The sequence below is a fragment of the Scomber japonicus genome, chromosome 22 (genome assembly GCF_027409825.1).
Source record: "Scomber japonicus isolate fScoJap1 chromosome 22, fScoJap1.pri, whole genome shotgun sequence".
Taxonomy (NCBI): domain Eukaryota; kingdom Metazoa; phylum Chordata; class Actinopteri; order Scombriformes; family Scombridae; genus Scomber; species Scomber japonicus.
The window spans coordinates 19,848,118-19,868,083 of record NC_070599.1 but is presented as its reverse complement, the minus strand read 5'-3'; the positions used below and the strand labels follow the sequence as shown (position 1 = coordinate 19,868,083).

Below are 19,966 nucleotides of genomic sequence, written 5' to 3'. Positions count from 1 at the left end.
ACAACATCAATATTGGGGGAGGGGAGGGGTTATGTGTTATTGGCTGATAAGGTTTCTAAGAAGTATTTGCTGGACATAAACCAAGCATTATATTCAATATCTATGTCAAATGACAACCAACCACAATATGCCAATATACGAGACTTCAAACTCTTCCTTAAAGTCTGTGTAAAGTAAGAATAAATATGTGTTCTGAGTTTGACATACCACAGAAAAGTGTGTTGTTAACCACCCTGCCAAATTTGAATGATTAAAAATATTGGCAAATATATGAAATTAGGCTTCAAAGTTGTGTAAAAATCAGCCTATTTCTCTGCTCCGCCAAGTCCGCTGAAACCCCACCCCCTACCAAGTGTCACCTGTCAATCAAAGTCACCACCACTTCTACCAGAAACATGGACACTATGTCTGAGAGCTCTCTGCTGCTAACTCGGCTGCTGGCTCGTGGCTAGCTTGGCGGCTAGCTTGGTGGCTAACTCAGCTAACTGGCTAACTGTAGACTGTAGTAGTAGTAGGCTGCACTGAATGCATTTACCTCTACAGCAGCAGGGACAGGTTTATGCCAATCACGCAGCGGTCACTTTACACGGTCAAAGAATAGGGCTGGCGATTTTCTTATGGTAGAGGTAGAAAACATTGTGCTCAACCACATGACATGGAGGTCTTAGGGTGCAAGTAACCATTAAGTAAAAGTTCAAAGCAAATGGGACTTGCATACCAATCATTTAGATATAATCGTTTTGTTTAATTTGTCCAATACAAGCACAGGGGAGGGTGTAGATGTTTCACACTGAAGAAGGCATATTGTGTGTGAACAACTTTTTGTGTACTGCTTTTTTTCCCCTATTGTGAAAAAACCTAATTTGCGAAGTCAAACAAACAATAAACTCACCCTTCTTACAAGTATTGCGTGTGTTCCTAAAGTCTGATATATTTTATTTGTCTTTGCTGGAGACATCTGCTGTTGTCCAAAATGTCCCCCAGTGAAACGGTGGCTGATTCATGTGTTTTACACAATGGCATCAGACTGAGAAGGGAAACAAAAACAGTTCACTTCCTTTAGATATTGAAACAGTTGTCAAACTGATAAGCCCATATTTACATCAGAAAATTCTATGAAAACATAACATAATGACATAAAAGCTGAAACAGTGACCACACAAGTCATAGTTTTGGAGACAACGTGAGTGATCCACTGACCTACGAGAAGGCCTTGAAAGAAAAACTGGAAGCAATGTCAAACGGTATGGTGAAACTTTCCTATTAAAAAATGTCATGTGCTCTTCACGCAATGTTTTTGATAAAGTAAACAAGATATGATGTAGAAAAGAAATGCATTTTTTCTTAAATATGATGATGGGAGTATTTTGTTTTATACAGAGAGAGAAAAGGTGGCATTCAGTGCCTTGACAAACTATGGTGCAGCCTACGGACCCTTCGACATGGACAAAACGCTGGTGTACAAGAAAGTGATTACTAACATCGGTAATGGCTACGACCCCTCTACAGGTAAGGTCATACCATTACAACCATAATCACCTTTTTGATTGTTTGGTTTGACTATTGGTTATCATATTGACTAAATAAATATAGGCCTACTGTATATGTATACTGCTGTATTGTAAAACAAAATTGAGTAATTCATATTGAAACAATGAATATTTTTAATTCATGTAGTGAATTAAATGGTTCAGTCTTATCACTGATAACATCTACACTTAACTGCAGACAAAAAAGGTAGTGACTAACTGATGAACAAAAAACACCTCGAAAGTTAAAGAAATAAAATAAAATATAAATTAATGTTATATATATATATATATAGTTCTTGAAATTTCTTATGAGGTATTGTCATTTTATCTTTCCTGTGGATATTTCAACCATTTAAGTTTTCAAAAAAACAGGTGTTGGAAAGGTCAAAAATAAAATATGATTTGAATATGATCAATAATACAAATTAAATATGTTCCTTCTGTATGTATTTAGTACTAATTTCTGATGCAGTTCTCTTTGGACCAGTTCTATGTTTTTTTGTGATAAAACATGTACTTTAAAATCATTTTAAACTTTTAACATTTGAGAACATTCCCTTTTATTTCTGCAGGTATCTTTACTGCACCTGTTGCGGGTATTTATCATTTTACCTTCTTATATCATGCTGGAGGAGAGCGAGCATCAAAGCTGATCCTGAAGAGGAATGGGGAAGAAATTACCATGACGGGTGATAACAAATCACAGTACGAGAAGTCTAATAATGGAGGAAATGCAGTGTGCCTGCAAATGAAGAAAATGGATAGGGTGTGTGTGGTCCTGGCTGCAAATTGTCATGTTTGGGGATCTGAGCATACTAGCTTCAGCGGCTTTCTGGTCTGTGAAGAATGAGAGTTGACGACTCCAGAATGGTTTTTGTGACTCAGTGTATCCCTGCCTGAATATAAAGTTAGTCCAAAAACCAGAGACCAATGAAGCATCTACTGTGCTACCAATAAAATTCAAATGATTAAACAGATAGATGTTACTATAATCAACCAAAATAAATCATAAAAGCATCAGTCCAATGAGTCTTGACTGTTTCATTTCATTCTACTTCAAAAAAAAGTGATGAGAAGTATCATCCCTGCATGGTTTGGATTGTGTCCGATACGATGCAAAGCACATGGAAGCTTAAAAAAATGAATGCATGTTTATTTTCAAACACCGGTCATTATCCTCATGATATTTATTTATAATCTGTTGAATTATTGATTATTTAGATGAAAGCTGAGCACAAAATAAATCAGCTTCCTCCGTGTGTCCATGTAATGTCAACATACTGCAAAATACTATACAAAGCTTGCATACAGTAGTCCCCTTAAATTCCAAAAACATGCCAGATATAATGATTCATTTAAGTTTGGCACTTGGCATCATGGTGTGCAAAGCCACCCTAAAAGTGAGATTGCAATGAAGCCAAAAACAAACACATTTTTTCACATACCCCTCGCTTTGTGGAAACTCTGGTTTTAACTGCCAAGGTTTTAAGATATTTGTCTGTCTGATCAATTCTGTCTTTTATATCTGTCATATTTATATACATACATTAATTAGTAAATGTGTTTTGTAGTTAAATTAATGCTAACCAAAGGAAAGATGCTAAGAAGGCAAAAAACCCAAAGCTTTTACTATTAAATACTAAATCAGTTCTGCAAGACAAATCTTCCCTAGAGCTTTAAATCACAGTCAAGGTCTTATTCACAAGCCTATGTTTTGGGATTGACAGCTGTAATGACCAATGGCGCGGCATTCTTCCCTTCATCATAAACACCCGGGCTGAAGAAAGGGAAAATCCGCTCAGAAAACGAACACCCAGTGAAGGTATAGATGTGACACTTGGAGTCCACGTTAAAGAACGAGACCGTCCCCTCCTCGTAGTCAGTAAACACTCCGACAATCTGCGGTTTCTCCTTGAGAGACAGAAGGACTGACGGTGAATCCAGTGCGCGGTACTCGTCTCCGTTTCTCATTCGTACCGTCCAATAGCCGTTCTCCGGCTTGGAGGTGATCATCCCCTTCCTATTGACAGATTCTTTGACCACGCCCAGGTCCCAAAAGGTCTTTGCCCCCACTGAAACCTGACGAACAATGCAAGAGAACAGATGACGTGTGACAACGATGCATAAGGTATTGGGTTGAATCTGAATAAAGAATTGTTAATTTGTTAAAAAATTAGATGATTCCACTTATGGGTTTATTTTAAAAACTGATAAAAGAACCATCATGAGTAGCAAAAACTATCCTTGCCCTTCATCTTGTTTGTTAATTCAATCATCAAAGCGGACACTGACCTGAAAGTAGAACCTCCCGGACAGGAAGCCTTTCTTACTCACAACGCAGATGACCGGGTCGAAGCGTTGAGGGTTGTCAGGCACGATGTACAGTAGCTCGCCACGGCCCGCCTGCTTCCCGTCGGCTGACAGGATGATGTTTGGATGGGCGGTGTCCGGGTCTAACACCACGTCAACTAGGAAGACAACATAGGCAGAAGGTCCATCAGTAGCAGTTTTACTACAAATGTGATCACCATTACTGCCACTTGTTGGCTGACACTTCAGAATGGAAACCCATTTCAGGCCTCACTTTAAAGTGGATTGATCAGCCAGTATGGCAACAATACAGATTTCGAGTCATAAAAAGGCTGGAATTGATTCATGAGATTTGTCAAGTGGCCGCTGGCTAATTCCCTGTTGGCTTGACCCCCACTATGCAGTCTTTCACTACAGTCCATGTAAAGTTAATTCATTGATTTACTTCTAAACATATTATACTTATCAGACATATTTCCTGGACTCAATAAAATATATTTAAATAATTATTTCTATGTTATATTTTCATGACAGGATATTTGATAGTTGGTGTTTTTTCTCCAAAAATGAGTGATGTAAAACCTAAAAAATACACTCTCTCTGCTCTCTGAAACATTTTCACACATATTTCCAGCTCTATATTTTTATTCTGGGGCTCATCTGGATTGTCTTTGCATGATTCACAGTTTATCTTATACTGGCCCTTTATGCAGCACCTCATTCAAGTGTCTTTCCTGTTTCTGTTACAGCTATCTGTGGACAGGTAGCTGAGAGACTAAAGGAGTGAGCAAAACTAAAATTAGAGCATATATATTTCATGATAATAAAGCATATTTCAAACTGTTCTCATGCTTTTACCTTTATAGAAAAATAAGACACTTGTGGTGAACATTATTGCAGTTTTTATGTCAAGGTCTTTTTGTATATTAACACTTGATGGCGCCAGAGTGACACATTTTCAAATTGAGCTTTCAGCTTTGATCATTCAATGATCAAACTTACCTGCATATTTCTGCACCCTCTTCATTTCTGTTGGGAAGATAAATATGGTTTATTAGCTTTGCCAGTTTCAATGAAAAACTTTAGGAAACACTCATATATGAAAATGTCATTGTCACTTTCTCCGATACTCTAATATTGGTGAGTTTTATTCAAAGATCCATTTGTGCAGTTGCATGAAACCACTCTTCCTGCAGAGATAGCCTACAATATACAATATACTTTACCTTCTTTCTTCAGGTTGTCCAGTTCACTCTTCAGGGTGTTGTCCAGTTTGGATAGCGCCGTCCTTACTGTCCCTACACAGAGCTTGGGGTGGACACCAATCTCCGTCCATTCTCTGGTGGGTGGAGGTGACGTAAGTGAGGGAAACCTCTGTCACGGAGAAAAAACAGTACATTCAATTTGCGTTTTACTGTTTGAATTAGTGCTGTGCATTGATTTAAAGATGTAAAAGACATACCATGTAAGTATAAGTATAAAAACAGATGATTTGAAAAAGTCCATAAGGTAATTTTTTCTGCCCAAATTCATTATCTTACACAGAAAAAATGCAAATGTATCATGCTGAAAAAGTGTTGACTACAAGTGACATTAAAACTGGATTTGCCCCCATGACTTAAAACAGCTGTTTAAGATTGATTGTAACCTGTAAGAGGTGCAGATGATCCTCTGTGTTCCCCAGGTCCTCCAGCTCACTGTTTCTCCTCTGGAGCTCAACGATTTCCTGCTGCAGCGCATTGATGAGCTCCTCTGCCCTCCTCTCTGCTTTTTTTTGCTTCTCCTCAATCTCTGCGTTGATTTCGTCCCGTCGCTCTTCAGCTGAGCTAATCAGAGACGTAAAGAGATGGTTGCTCTCCCTTAACTCCTTCTCTGCACTCATCTAATTAAGGATTTAAAAAAGTAAAACATGAGGAAGATGTAATTTGTGATGTTCTGTACATTGTGATGATGTGTATTTTACTTAATTTAACCTTCAAACTTCAGAAAAGTCTTTATTTTTAACTTGAGTGATTATTAAATATCACAGAAAATGCTTGCTTGTTGATTCTGAGTGACTGACACAAAAAATATCACGTGACTTGTTTTAGATAAAGTTTTAAATAACTGAAATGGATCCTGTCATCAAACTATTTTGCCCTGATATTGTATTTTTACATTTGGGCAAATAAAAGACTCAACATGCTTGCAGACTTGTCAAAAACATCCACAGTGGATTAATTTGGGGCATCGTCTCAAGGCTGTGAACTGAGTCGTCTGTTGAATCTTTTCATTTTCATGGTTTTTACTTTGAGAAGTAGTTTTGAGACAAGTCACCAGTCAAATCCAAACATCCATTCAGGACTCACAGCACTGAGCTTCACACAGTTTTTGATCTCCTCCACTTTGTTCTGTCGCTCCTCAATCATCTGCTGGAAATCTGCCTCAGTCTTCTTCATTAGGACCTAAACAGGCAGAACAGAAATAAGCTCACAAATTACAAGATTACAAGATTGTCACCAACAAAACCAGAGAGAGGAACACAATCTGGGTTATTACTTCGCCCCCTTTAACTGTCAACTTGATATTAGCATTTACATATGTTAGCATTAGCTTTCAGTTTCATGTCATATATTGCCCTGCATCTGTATCACAGCAAGTTTCTCACCAACTACATTTACATAATTGTCTTTGTTAAACTGTGTTTTGGTGAATTAATGATTTCATGAACAGATATATGCCTGACAAGAACTGATGTAGAGAAAAATAGAGACAATCTGAGTGCTAGATATGATTATATTTTCCTGTTGCTGTTTCACGCAGCAATGGCTCTTAAAGGTAATGTCCATAAACTGCAGAAAATATCCTGAATGTGCATCAGAAATACATACACATATAAAAAGGATAGTATTTATTCCTCACGTGCCATACACATACAGTGCATGTGCAATTACTTTGCCTTTTAAATGGACTGTTTTAATTTCCTGTGATAGTACAAAGAAGGTTAATTCTTGACTTTAGGAAGAGAGTGTGTTACAAAATAAATAAAAGGCCACTTAATAACTTTGTCTGAGCTTCTAACTTAAGATTAAGAAGGCTATCCGACACCAAAGAGCACTTGAAGAAACAAGATGGGGTTGAAAGCCCAGTGAATGTTATCATACTTCAGAGGCTTTTCCCCCCTGTCAAGTAGGTAATTGTTAACAGATTTTACTATCAGTTTTTATTCCAAACTGCTGAGTATGTAGAACCATTTCTCATATTTTACCCTGAGCATGTTTTTAAGGTATAACTGTCAGAGTTTTGCTATACGTACCTTCCTCTGCACGCTCTCATCCTCTATTGTAACAGCCTGGTGATCTTTGTGCTCGGTCTCGGTGCAGAACTGGCACACACACTTCTGCTCGTTCCTGCAGAACATCTCCAGCAGCCTCTCGTGCTTCTTACACATCCTGTCCTGCAAGTCCTTCACCGGATCGATCAGCTTGTGGATTTTCAAGGTGGCGACTCTCTGGTGAGGCTCCAGGTGGGATTCACAGTATGAGGTCAAACACACCAAGCAGGACTTGAACGCCTTCACCTGCAGAGACGTGGTGGCACATACATCACACACCACCTCGCCTTGTTTGGCTGTGCACGGCGGTGAAGCAGACAGGCTGACTGACATCTTTCTGAACATGTCTGCCAGCTCTTTGAAGGCTGCGTTGATGCTTATTTCAGGGCGAGGTGTGAATGGTTTGCTACAGGTGGGACACTGGCAGACTTCACTGCTATCCCACACTCTTTGGATGCATGCCTGGCAGAAGTTGTGTCCGCAGGGAGTAGTGACTGGATCGGTGAACACTTGCTGGCAGATGGAGCACTGCAAATGTTTTCCCTCTATGATGCTACCTGAGGAAGCCATTATCTGCACAACAAAAAGGGAAAAGGGAAGTTGGTTGATGCCGTTGCTCAGGAAGATCTTTAATAGAGGAAGTGTAAAGAAGAATACAGAGAAACAACTTCTAAATAATGTAGATGAAATTTACCAGTGAAAATATGTAAAACATGCCATAATTGTATAAATATGTAGACCCATGGATACTTGAAATTCAGGACTCATACACCCTGCACTGTTTGATGTTCTTTATGTATTAGTCATCCTTTTCAGAGCTAAATACACAAACCAGCCACACCCACGCTTCAAAATGAAATCAACAAGCACATCAACAACATACAATGATGAAACAAAAAGAAACACCAGCTATTCTTAAATTCATCATACTAATCATGCTTAAAGTCCTAGAAATCACTGGCTAGTTGATATGACAAGTGATTTACTAAATTGGATCAAATCAGTGAATCTGAAGAAATGTCTTGGCTAGTAAAGATTTAAGTAATGTGTAACTCAGTTTCCAGGAAATACCAGTGCCATTCAAAGCAGTCAGCTGTGTAAACAGAAAGTCACAGTGGCATTACAAGCTGTAATATAACCAACAAAGACTATTTAAGGTGGCGTAGCTATATATTAAGTTTCCAATCCTTTGTAATGTAGTTTATGTAGGTATTACTTTATATTATTCATATACATGGAGAAATGTGGCATTCACCAAAGCGACCTTATATTTCGTCACTACTCCGGGTCATAATTACTACAGCTGCTAGATGGTGTAAATGTAGCTATAGGTCATTTTTGCCAACCTGAATGTTAGACCTATACTACCTGTCATTTTTCTTGTAAGGACAAGCTGGGACAGACGCTCAGCTACAAAATAGTGTCCATGGAAGTGATGTGGAGTCACAGCCAGGGCAATTCAGGTGAGTGCTGACTCAGAGTTTAAGAGAGATATGCTCATTTGCTTTCTTGCTGAGGAGATAAAAAGTAAAACTGACAGCCAGCAGCCAATTAGTTTTGCTTAGCATTACGAATGGAAAAAGGAGGAACCAACTAACCTGACACTGTTCAAAACTTTCTAAAAATGTACCTCTTATTCTTAGTATTATGTTGTTTTGTTTGATCAGTACAAAAACCAAAGTGTAAAAACACAATCTGTGGTTTTATGGGGTTTATATACCAAAATATTTCTTGGTATTTTCACAAGCAAACAGAGGAAAGCTTAAAGCCACATTGAGCTAATTCCTCAAATCCTCTCTGACTATAGAAAAAACACTCGTATACTTTCACTACAACTGCTACAAATCCTATCATTCGGTCCATGAACAACCAGGACTTTCAGTTTTTACAATCATATATAAATCTGACTATTTGAAAGAGAAAAAGTCAAGTTCTGAAGTACAGCGACACAGAAATAAGCTGATTTTGACATAAGAGCAACCGTAAAACACACAAAAGACACATTAAACATACACATTAAAATATCTAGAAAGTCTTCACCTGTTAAATAATAAATATATAGACTGCTGGCTAACCTACACCGCACAACTCTACTGTCAACTTCCTATAAAGCACTGTTCCACTTTTCTAACAGTTTATATGGATTAAATTTTAGTCTTTCACTCTCTCATTCCCCCGATTAGTCTCTAAGAGGTGATAGTTTAGCTCTTATTGGTCAAACTTACAGCCAAGTCTCTTTAGGTGAAGCTGATCAGTCACACGTCTGTCCTCAGTGACGGCAGAGCAGGTGACTCTCCTGCTGTATGACTGAGTATTGTTAAAGGGTTATAGCTGTGCAGCAGGAAAATTACAACGTCAATACAGTTATTCATCAGCTCGGCCCTCCCTCTCCTGAGACCCGGCGTTGGTCTCCCTGCCTGCTTAACTGTAACTACCTGCTATCTTAAAATAGCAGGTTTTACTGCACAAACCTACTGTTAGTATCCAGTTGTGTTATACTCCTGCATTGTGACTCAACCTTTGTTTGTATATGTGATCATGGAGACTTGTAATAGTAGCTCTCACACAGGGAAGGAGTGTGTTTGCCTCCTGGGTGTGGTGTGTGAGTCCAATGGTTAACAGTTCTCACGTATGACACACCTGACATGCACCAAGGGAGACACCAGCTCGATCAGAGGAATGTTGCAGGTCTGCATAGTATTATGTATGCATCACAGTTATGCTGAAATAAGAGCTTCCTAACATGTTAAATGCATTTTCTTGCCATGAAGAAACATTAATTTGGCTATAATGGTCCCTAAGAATTTAGTATAATCTTTTCAATAGGGCTAAGTAAATATCCTGTTTGCCTGTTCGATAATTGCAATGACTGGCCCAGTTCTTCTAAACTGGTGGTTGATTTACAGATTAGAGATCATGTGACAGGCGTGTGAACCTTTTACAAGCTCATAAAGGACAAACTGCTGATTCAGCTGTAAAGGGACTTCAGCAGAGGATGTAAATACACATTTAAAGCTGGGCTGAAGGACTTCTGGTAGTGAGTGTAATTATAAAAACCACTGCACGTGCTTAATGTAATAGGCTCCACCATATCCTACTGTGCTGCTACTGTTACAGCTGTAAAATGGTGTAATATTGTTTTGAGGGTTACACAACCTGTGCGAAAAGAGACGTTTCATTATCAGAATTTGATCCATTTGGTCCAATAATATTTGGAAGTCTAAAGGAGCTTAATAATTTAATAAAAACTCGGGTATACTGTGAAACATATGGAGGTGTATCTGCTGGTGACAGGCTTAATCAGAATTGTGTGAACTTGTTTGATAAGGGCTTGAATGTAACAAACGTCCTTTTTTATCTCAAAGGTCCACACTGCAGGTTCAAATGATGTGTCCTTACCATTACTGCTGCATTACCCACATTTCCTTTTTACAGTACATTTACCAAACGTATTTCTAGATTGATCTTCGACCCACCAGGTTTAAAATGACAATGCACGTTGATCATCATAGGGGTTAGGTAAGGTTGGGTTCTGATACTGATCTGGTTCCTGGTTGATATGAAAAGCTTTGAGGCAATCAGGTCTCTTATCAAATACCTACGCAATGAACCTGTTTTTACCTCATTATATTTAGGATCAGGTTTTGACACATTTCCACAGTGATATTTAGTGAAATGTTAGTGCATATTTTGTATATAAAGATTATATTATGTATCATTTGGATGCTCAGACATATATTATTGCATATCTATGCACAGTATATCTGGGTCCATGTTCATGGTGTAATCTAATGAAATCAGATCAAACTCCGCTCTGTCTGTGTATGACTACCCAATATCAGTCACGTACTGTAAGTAAGATGTTTTGTGTGTACTTACTTCAGCTGATAGATGATCCTTAGCTGATGATCCTGTACAACAAACCAACCCCAAAGGACAAGAGTATCTTTACCAAACAACATGCATCTAAAGCCAGGACCTTGTTTATGTTCGGGCTTCTCATTTCACATAACTGTCACAGTCACATACCTTAAAATTAAGGTAATTCATTAATCTAGAGGCATTTCCTGTAATGTCCTGATTGCTCCACTCGGTGGCAGTAAAGCACAAGACCTACTTCTCTCTATGAGTGGATCAACTTTCATGATTTATGACTGCTTCTCAAACATGTCATGCTGTTTTTTTGTCTCCATCAGGTCAGTCTGAGCAATGTTATAGATTACCTTTGTCTTAAAAATCTACTAAATTTTCTGGTGTTTAATTTAATGATTTCATAGTGTTAGGGAATTTCTCATCATTAATATGCACTGGGTCAAACTAGCCTTTGCAGTCAGAGCAAGGCCTCACCAAATGATGACACAGACACTGTCTCCTTTTGAGATAGTGGTAAGCAGTGAGTCTGCTCCTTTTGGGGAAAACAAGAGGTGTTCTGATAGTGTTGCTATAGCAGCCGAGGTCAGATATGTCTTTGACTGTTTTCCCTGAATGGGGTAGAGGCAGCTGGAGTCAGAGGTTTGATATACTGTAGTGTTGGATGTAGGACAAAGGTCCTGAGTAAGGTCTAAGCAATGTTTTGTCTATAGACCAGTAGACTAAATTCTGTATATTGTAGATGTGTTGGATCTGCCCATATTTGGTCATGGCTCAACCTGTGGCATTATCTGTGTGGTTTAAAGTCTATCCCCAGAGGAGAGAAACTTCAGTATTGAAGGTAGCATCAGAACATAATGTGTACTGATCATTAATTCACTTCTCCTTTTTCGGAAGTGTGCTTATTTGCTTTAATTCTGAATAATAATCTCTGGTCTTTGCCAGAAGTATTGAGCTAGAATCAGGATATGTTTAGTATAAAGATTGTTCATTAAGCTCAATTTGCTCATTTCCATAAAAAGTAACTCTAAATTTACCTTAAAGGTTAAATATTCTGCTCCATTTCTGGCCAAGTTTCATTCATAAAAATGATACCAAAGAGTAAAATAAGCTCTTCATACCAACCAAATTTGGATGGATCCCAAGTGGGTTGGTCTGCAGTTTCCATGGTGACCCCATCTGTGTTTACCCACATGGGCTTCAAGTGAGTTCTGACTGGGTTTCAAGTGGGGCCCGACTGGGTGAGACCCATGTAAGCCCCATATGTTTGCCAAATGGGGTCTAAGTGGGATCAGAATGGACCTTAAATGGGCTTTATATGTGGAGAACATGAAACAATATGGGGGCCCATACAAATGGCCCTGTTTATGCCCATGCACGCTTATCCCACTTACATCCACTTGGATACCCCAAAATTGGTGAATACAACAAATTCTGTTTGTAAAAGCAGTTCTTGCACAAGACCCATTTTTAATATACAAAAAAAAAGGGGAAAAAGAAATTACAATTCATGGTTTCAGGTGTGTTACATGGTGGATCAATTTCTTGGCAAACAACAAGGTGCAGTGAACTGTACGCAGCTTCCCAGAGTCTTGTCAAATTTTCTGGTTGTGTAAGTGATCCAGTTACATCTAGTAAGCATGAGGTGTCAACATCTAGTAAGCATGAGGTGTCAACATCATGCCTCAAGGAAAAGCTGTACATTTATCACTTTTACTGTACTATACACCGTCAGGCACACACACACACACACACACACACACACACACACACACACACACACACACACACACACACACACACACACACACACACACACATTGCCTTTAATGGATCATACACTCTTACTGGAATAACCTGTTTAACAGTAGGAGGAACTTTTGTCTCACGAGCCGTCACATATTTTAAGAAGAGTCTGTTTTGAGGAGTTCAGGAGTTGGTCATCCGCGTGTTGGTCCACAGAGGTAAGACATTTTATTATACCAGGAGGGCAGTTTAGTAACCGTGGACGAATATTTATTGATATTAGTAACATTATTGAACTGCTACTTATTGTTACGTAGAAGTACAGATACTAGTGTAAAAAAAGACTCTGTTAAAAGTAGAAGTATGGATTCAACTCTCTTACTCAAGTAAAAGTAAGAAAGCACAGTAAAAAGAAAAAATGAATTTTTAACATCAATGATACACGATACCTCTCCTGACAACTTGACAAAACGAAAAAAGTTCTAGGCACAAAATAGGATAGTTTTCTGCTTTTGGTAACCACCCGGAACAAAAAAAAATCAGTGGACACAATCTAGTTGCTAAGCGATAATGGTGCACATTGTTCCTGCCAGTAGCTGATTTTGATATGAACAGTCGGCCAAAACACTCAAAACACCAAAGTTGCTTATTTGCACATCATGTCCTATTTTTATTATGTCACTGAGGTTGAAACAAGTAACAAGCCTGTTTTGACAATGTAAGGAATAGAAATTACAAATATGTGTGTTCAAATGTAGGGAGTAAAAGTCAAAAGTCAAAACTCAAGTAAAGTACAGATGCCTATTTTGACTTGTGCAGCAACATGCCTTCATAATTGAGGCCTGGAGGCTTTAAACCTAAACTAATGAGTTGTTGCTGCTTTCGGAGGAACATTAGCTAAAATACTGAACATTTTACACTTCAGTTTTGACTTGCTGATACTCGCTGATACAGCATGTTACCGCGGAAACTGTATATTAATATTTCAGTGGTAAATGATGTATTTCTTTTGTCACTACATTTATCTGACAATACATTATAGTTAAGCTGCACAAAACACATGACGTGGACATTATACTGTTTTAGATTTTACACATTTCAAGAATGGCAACATTAAATTTATATATATATATATATATATATATATATATATTATCTGCTATGTTGAAGGCAGTGAACATCACACACGAGTTGATGAAGCATGCATGTATGGTTAACATAATGTCATTTTCCTGTCAGAATCATGGCCTCTGCATTGTCCGAGGATCAGTTACAATGCAGCATCTGTCTGGACGTCTTCAACAACCCTACCTCCCTCCCATGTGGGCACAACTTCTGCCTGGATTGCATCAAACAATTCTGGGTTACAAGAAGACATAAGCCTGCTGAGTGTCCGCTGTGCAAAGAGACCTTCAAAAAACGACCAGAACTCAGGATCAACATAGACTTAAAAGACATCACGGAGCAATTTCAAAGGTGTGTTGGTTTTAATGTGATGAGCTTTTTGGCACTAATTTAGGAACATTAGATTCCATGTGTGACTTGAATTATCTGTCCAAATCCAAAGGTCTCTGAAGGACAAGCCAAGATACAAACCAACCCCTGTGATACCATCGAATAAAGGTCTCACAAGACTATCCTCAATGTCTGAAGATATTACCTGTGACGTCTGCCACGAAATCAAGTCAACAGCAGTGAAGTCGTGCGTAGTGTGCCAGGAATCCTACTGTGTAACCCACCTGATATCTCATCTGAGGGATCCAGTGATGACAAAACACAGGCTGATGGATCCGTACACCTTTGTCAATAGTCACATGTGCAGTAATCACAGAAAGCCGCTGGAGATATTCTGCAGGAATGACCAAACTCCCCTGTGTGCAAAATGCGTAGAGACAGATCATAAATACCACAAAGTCCTCCCCATAGAGAAGGAGTGCAGTAGAATCAAGGTGAGGAAATGATGTTTCTTAGTTTTCATTATAATGCATTTCATCACATGGTACCACAATATACTAACTTTATGCTGCTGAGTCTACAAATATGGTTTAGAAATTTAAAGGATAATTACCATTTTTAACAACCTGGACCTTGGAGTCGTTTGGACGAAATTAGCTCCAGTGGAGCGCCGCGTATATCCAGTGTTGTGCTACAGACGTTTATTGACACATCCTGACGTGTATGTCCTGGCCTCACATGCCACCATGGGCTCGAAGGGGAATAGCACTAACGTACCATAACAAAATATTGGTGAAATGAACTAGTTTCAGGGCAGATAATGCGTTGTATAGATGCTGCGCGTCGGTGCCCCGTATACTCGCATTATACGGATATACGCGGCGCAACACTGGAGCTAATTTCGTCCGAATGACTCCAAATGACACCAAAGTTGTCTGGGTGAGTAAATGATCGTATTTTATGCTAGAAATAAGGTCCAGGTTGTAAAAAATTGTTATTTTCCTTTAAGAACCATAACATTATATATAAAAGTGATCTGATTTGAAATTAATGTGTTCACCTTCTATCTTTACAGACTCAGATGCAGAAGATCGAAGCAGAGTTTCAACAGATGATTCAGGACAGAAACGTAAAGATTGAGGAGATCAAAAATTCAGTGGAGATGAGCAAAGCAAGTTTGCATTGTTGTTTCTCAGTGATATACAAGAAGATAACTTGTGTCCCCAGTGTGGTTGCTGGCACTTTGTTTTTCTCTTTTGAATCTTACACCAGCTCTAGAAGGAGCAAAAGCAATAATGTAACAGTTATAACAGTAATACATATGCTGTTTTTAGCCATTAACAGTATGGGCATTGGATGGATTACAATAATGTTAAGTATAAATACCTTTTATTAAATGTGAATAGTGTTGTCTTCACTTGAAGAGAAGCTGCAAGAACACTTTTATTTAATGATACAGAACAAAAGCTTACTCTGTAGCAGCATATATTTCATTCAGCTTTTTAACCTTGAGTTATACATACTTGCAGAAAATCAAAGAAGAAGAGATACATAAGAGTCTGCAGGTCTTCACCATGATGATTAGTGCCATTGAGAGTAACCAGGCTTTACTCATTGAGGAGCTGGAGAAGAAGCAGGAGGCAGCTGAGAAGAAAGCACAAGAGTTTGTCAGCAAATTGGAGCAAGAAATTAATGAGCTGCAGAGGAGATGCAATGAGCTGGTTTACCTGGGGGACAGCAATGACACACTTCACCTCCTGCAGGTAAGATTTCTCATGGATAGTGTCTCTTATGTTAGGAAAGTTATGTTGATTTGTAAAGATACCTTGTATAAAAAAAGTGACATTGATACATGCCTTAAATTCATGCTTTAGATTATTTATACCAAACATACATGAATAGTGTCTATAAAAAGGTTACACTGACAGTATTTGAGTGTGAGCTATGTGTGCCATCTGGTTTCAGTCCTTTCCTTCTCTGAGCGCTCCACTGTGCCCCGCGGACTGGTCCGGCGTTACAGTGCACTCAGACAACTACATAGGGACAGTGAGGAGAACTTGCTCCAAGCTGGTCGACATCTGCCAGGAGTTTGAAAAGAAATTGTCTGCAGTTGGTCAGTAACTTCTCTTACAATAACTCTGATAGTCATTTGTGTTCAGTTGAATCCTAAAGCTGAAACGTTGCCAATAAGCATACAATATTTTCCCATACATATGTCTGAAGGTTCATTTGCCAAATGTTCCTGAGGAGAAATATGACATTTTATCAGACAGTGTTTCATACAACAAAATAACTGACCATTTTATTTTTCATTTATAGAAGTGAGCAAGACCAATCAGTATGCAGGTATGTGAATGAATATGTGTACCTTCATTTTCAGGACTATTAAACAATAATGTGTTCACAATATGCCAACTAACTGATGTATTGTGGACTGTAGGTTCCTATTGTAGCTGTCAATATACAGTATTTTACATGTGATTAAACTTAGAGATCCAAATAAACAAATACAAAAGTACAGTGATTTAACAGTTCAGCCAAAAATGAAAGTCATTCACCTAAAAATGAAAATTTGCCGTGACTTAAATCTCTATAGCCTCTCTAACCATATTTAATCCAACACATTCACTATCAGGGACATCTGTAGCAATCAGCATCTGACTTCCACATGTTTTGTGTGAACGTTGTGAAATTATGGGGGAAAAAGAAGTAATGATCTTAAATGGACATAAAAACCTAGTAGATTAGTTTTAAGTAAATATGTTACCTTGTATTACCTCATTCAATGTTCCTTTTTCCTTTTCTCTCCAGTGGATGTGACTCTGGATCCTGACACTGCTGCAGGCTGGCTGATTCTGTCCCCAGATGGGAAAAAGGTAGTACGACTGTTTGATCAATGACCGAAATATGAGACAAAAGATAGTCCTGTGTGGTCCAACACCTATAACGTTTATGACTAGTTCTTTAATTAAATGTAAAAAAAGGTGAGTTGAATGCCATAGAGAAGTCTAGAAGTAAAGAATAAACCCATTTAAGTACAGCAGCATCATGATAGGATAATAGATCTGTCGTCAAGATGGACAGGTAATGGCGACAAACTGATAAAGAAGAAGATGAATGATGAAAATTGTAACATCACTGATAGCTGATATTGTTTATTGTTGATAATGATGATCTACAGGTGAGTGTCAGCTCCCAGCAGAGGAAGCTCCCTGAAAACCCCGGCAGGTTCGACTCCTGCGTCTCTGTTCTGGGGAAACAAAGCTTCACCTTTGGAAGACGCTATTGGGTAGTTCAGGTAAGAGTATTGTCAGTATTGGGATGGCTAAACCAGACCTGTAGAGTGCATTTACTAAAGGTAAGAGACTCCTGATCTGATTAACTTATAACAGTACATTAATTTCTTGTCTTACTTGCTGTGTCTTAAATATCAGATTTGAATAAAATATCAAAACACAACCTTCACCAGACTTTCAATGGTTGCTTCCATGAGTTTAAATCTTAAATCCATCTTAAACTCTGAATCATCATTGGAAACTACAGTAAATGGAAATGGAAATGGTTAAATAAGGAATTAGGTAGTAAAAATAGGTCAGCGTGGTTATTTAACAAGGTGATATTTCCTGTACTTCATGTAACCAACACTAGATGTGACCTCAAAAGGCAGGAACAATCCAAACAGCTCATCACACCCCCTTGTGGCTGCAGCAAGGTTCAGCACTCTTTATATGCTTTCTTGTGTCATATTAAAAGGACAGGTTTACAATATTTCAGGTCTGTCTTGGAACAATAGTCAGGTGGCCAACATTAAACATTGCATACTTCCTTTCTATCCAGCCTTCCTTCAAATATATATTTAAATGGGGTTTTTTTTAAGTTTATATGAAGCTGTCCAAATTAGTCAGTCTACATCTACTACATCCTTCTACTGCAGCTGAACAGGAAAACAATGTCCATCACTAAAAAGACTGAATCTATTGAAGATATCCACTTTGATTGAAGTCTCATATCTTCAGATCAACGTTTAAACTTTGTAAGCATACTGTATGATGGTCCTCTAATGTCAAGTACCTTAAGGAGGAATGATTACAGTGGAAAAAACTTGTTTCCATCTTTATATTGGAACCTGAGTGGTGTTTTAAGACAGATTTGGAAAAATAAGCCTTCTTCCCCATTTCCAATTCCTTTTATATTGAAGTTGTTCCAAATTGTTGATTCCAAATTTGGTGTTTTTTGTTTATAAGCCTTGGTTAGCTTGTATTTCCTCAATGTGAATCAAAAAATGCCCATATCTGATGGGTTGTATTTAAGGATTTAGACTTTAGAAAACAAGACAATCCTTTTAACAGCAGCTCTTGTTCCACTGTCGACGTGCTTACCTGTCTAATTTTGTAATTTTGTTGTGTTTCAGGTTGGTGATAAAACAGACTGGGATCTTGGTGTGGCCAGGGAGTCCATCAACAGGAAGGGGGCCATCACGGTACGTCCCGACAGTGGTTACTGGGCGATCTGTCGACGGAAAGGTGGCAGCCTGAGCGCCTGTGCTGGCCCCTCCGTCACCCTCCACCTCCAGGAAACCCCACAGAAAGTAGGCATCTTCCTGGACATTGAGGAAGGGGAGGTCTCCTTCTATGATGCAGAAACAAAGACTCACATTTATACTTACGCTGAATGCACGTTCACTGAGGCTCTCTATCCGTACTTAAACCCATGTCTTCATGACAACGGGAAGAACACGGCCCCTTTGATTATCTGTCCTGTCCTGTCCACTGAAGAGACGGTAGAGTTTTGAGCTGGAGACTCAAGACCATGCACATTTCCTTATCTGTTTTCTACTGACTAATGTCTGATTAATGATGCACCAATCACAGCTGTGTCCACCTCCCACTCAGGTAACCTCACACTGATGATTTAAGGTTAAGGCTCAAAATATCAACAAAGTACCTGATTGTATATTATACTTATGTTGAAGCTGATATTGTTTAATATTTTATTTATGCATTTGTGCACCTTCTCTTCAGTCATTTTATGCTCTATGAAATTTGATGTACTATTTTCATAATTATACAGGCTTTTTTCTTTGACAGATACAGCTGCATTTTGGGAACAGATGTTTTGACTTCGTCACGTGTTAGATGTTTACCCACATATTTGTATAGAAAGTGTTACATCTGCTGCTTTTCTAAAACCAAGATGTCTTTTTCAAATTTAGTTGGTTATGCTTACACATATGGAAAAGAGACTAAGTTGTTTCTGAAGATGTAAGCTTTCATTGTACACAGGACTGTATATATTTTGCACTAATTAATTACATGTAATTAAAAAAATGGAAACACATGTCTTGTTTGTAGGTTTATTTTTTACTTTTTTGTCACCAGTATATTTGGTCTTTCAATCCAACTGATATTAAATTGCTATTTTTGTCTAATACAGTATCTGCTCTGTGAATCACTTGTCCTGTCTTCTCCTTTGATACATTTTTATTCTAAATAAGTTGATCTCATGATAGTGACTCCTAGTTTTACACACATTTCTATTAAGCACCTTTTCCGTCATCTGCTCATGTAGCTGGAAACTGCATTTTTGTTAACAAACGTTGTCAACAAATGTTGATTGAAGGGAGTTTTTCCTCGCTGCTGTCGCCAAGTGCTTGCTCATGTGGGAATGTTGGGTTTGGCACTATATAAATAAAGATTGATTGATTGATTGAAGCAAGAATGTGACATTTCTATTATAGGCA

General features: G+C 38.4%; 3 protein-coding genes across 3 annotated transcripts; 2 read left to right on the top strand and 1 right to left on the bottom strand.

Annotated features, from left to right (window-relative positions):
• Positions 1–1,234: 1,234 nt before the first annotated feature.
• LOC128383535 (cerebellin-2-like) lies at positions 1,235–2,382 on the top strand. Its single transcript, XM_053343144.1, has 3 exons — positions 1,235–1,244; positions 1,381–1,509; positions 2,105–2,382. Exons 1-3 carry the CDS (start codon positions 1,235–1,237, stop codon positions 2,380–2,382), a joined length of 417 nt encoding a protein of 138 aa, XP_053199119.1.
• An 805-nt stretch (positions 2,383–3,187) lies between these two features.
• Positions 3,188–9,466, bottom strand: LOC128383918 (E3 ubiquitin-protein ligase TRIM39-like). The gene is made up of 8 exons (XM_053343500.1): positions 9,381–9,466; positions 7,138–7,728; positions 6,191–6,286; positions 5,491–5,724; positions 5,069–5,216; positions 4,845–4,871; positions 3,825–4,000; positions 3,188–3,611 (listed from the first exon to the last, which is right to left on the bottom strand). Exons 2-8 carry the CDS (start codon positions 7,723–7,725, stop codon positions 3,240–3,242), a joined length of 1,641 nt encoding a protein of 546 aa, XP_053199475.1. The 5' UTR covers positions 7,726–7,728; positions 9,381–9,466; the 3' UTR covers positions 3,188–3,239.
• A 4,548-nt stretch (positions 9,467–14,014) lies between these two features.
• On the top strand, positions 14,015–19,018 carry LOC128383534 (E3 ubiquitin-protein ligase TRIM39-like). Its single transcript, XM_053343143.1, has 10 exons — positions 14,015–14,247; positions 14,339–14,394; positions 14,425–14,720; positions 15,302–15,397; positions 15,756–15,989; positions 16,192–16,339; positions 16,546–16,572; positions 17,038–17,102; positions 17,408–17,524; positions 18,638–19,018. The coding sequence occupies exons 1-10, from the start codon at positions 14,015–14,017 to the stop codon at positions 19,016–19,018; spliced, it is 1,653 nt and encodes a 550-aa protein (XP_053199118.1).
• Positions 19,019–19,966: the final 948 nt, after the last annotated feature.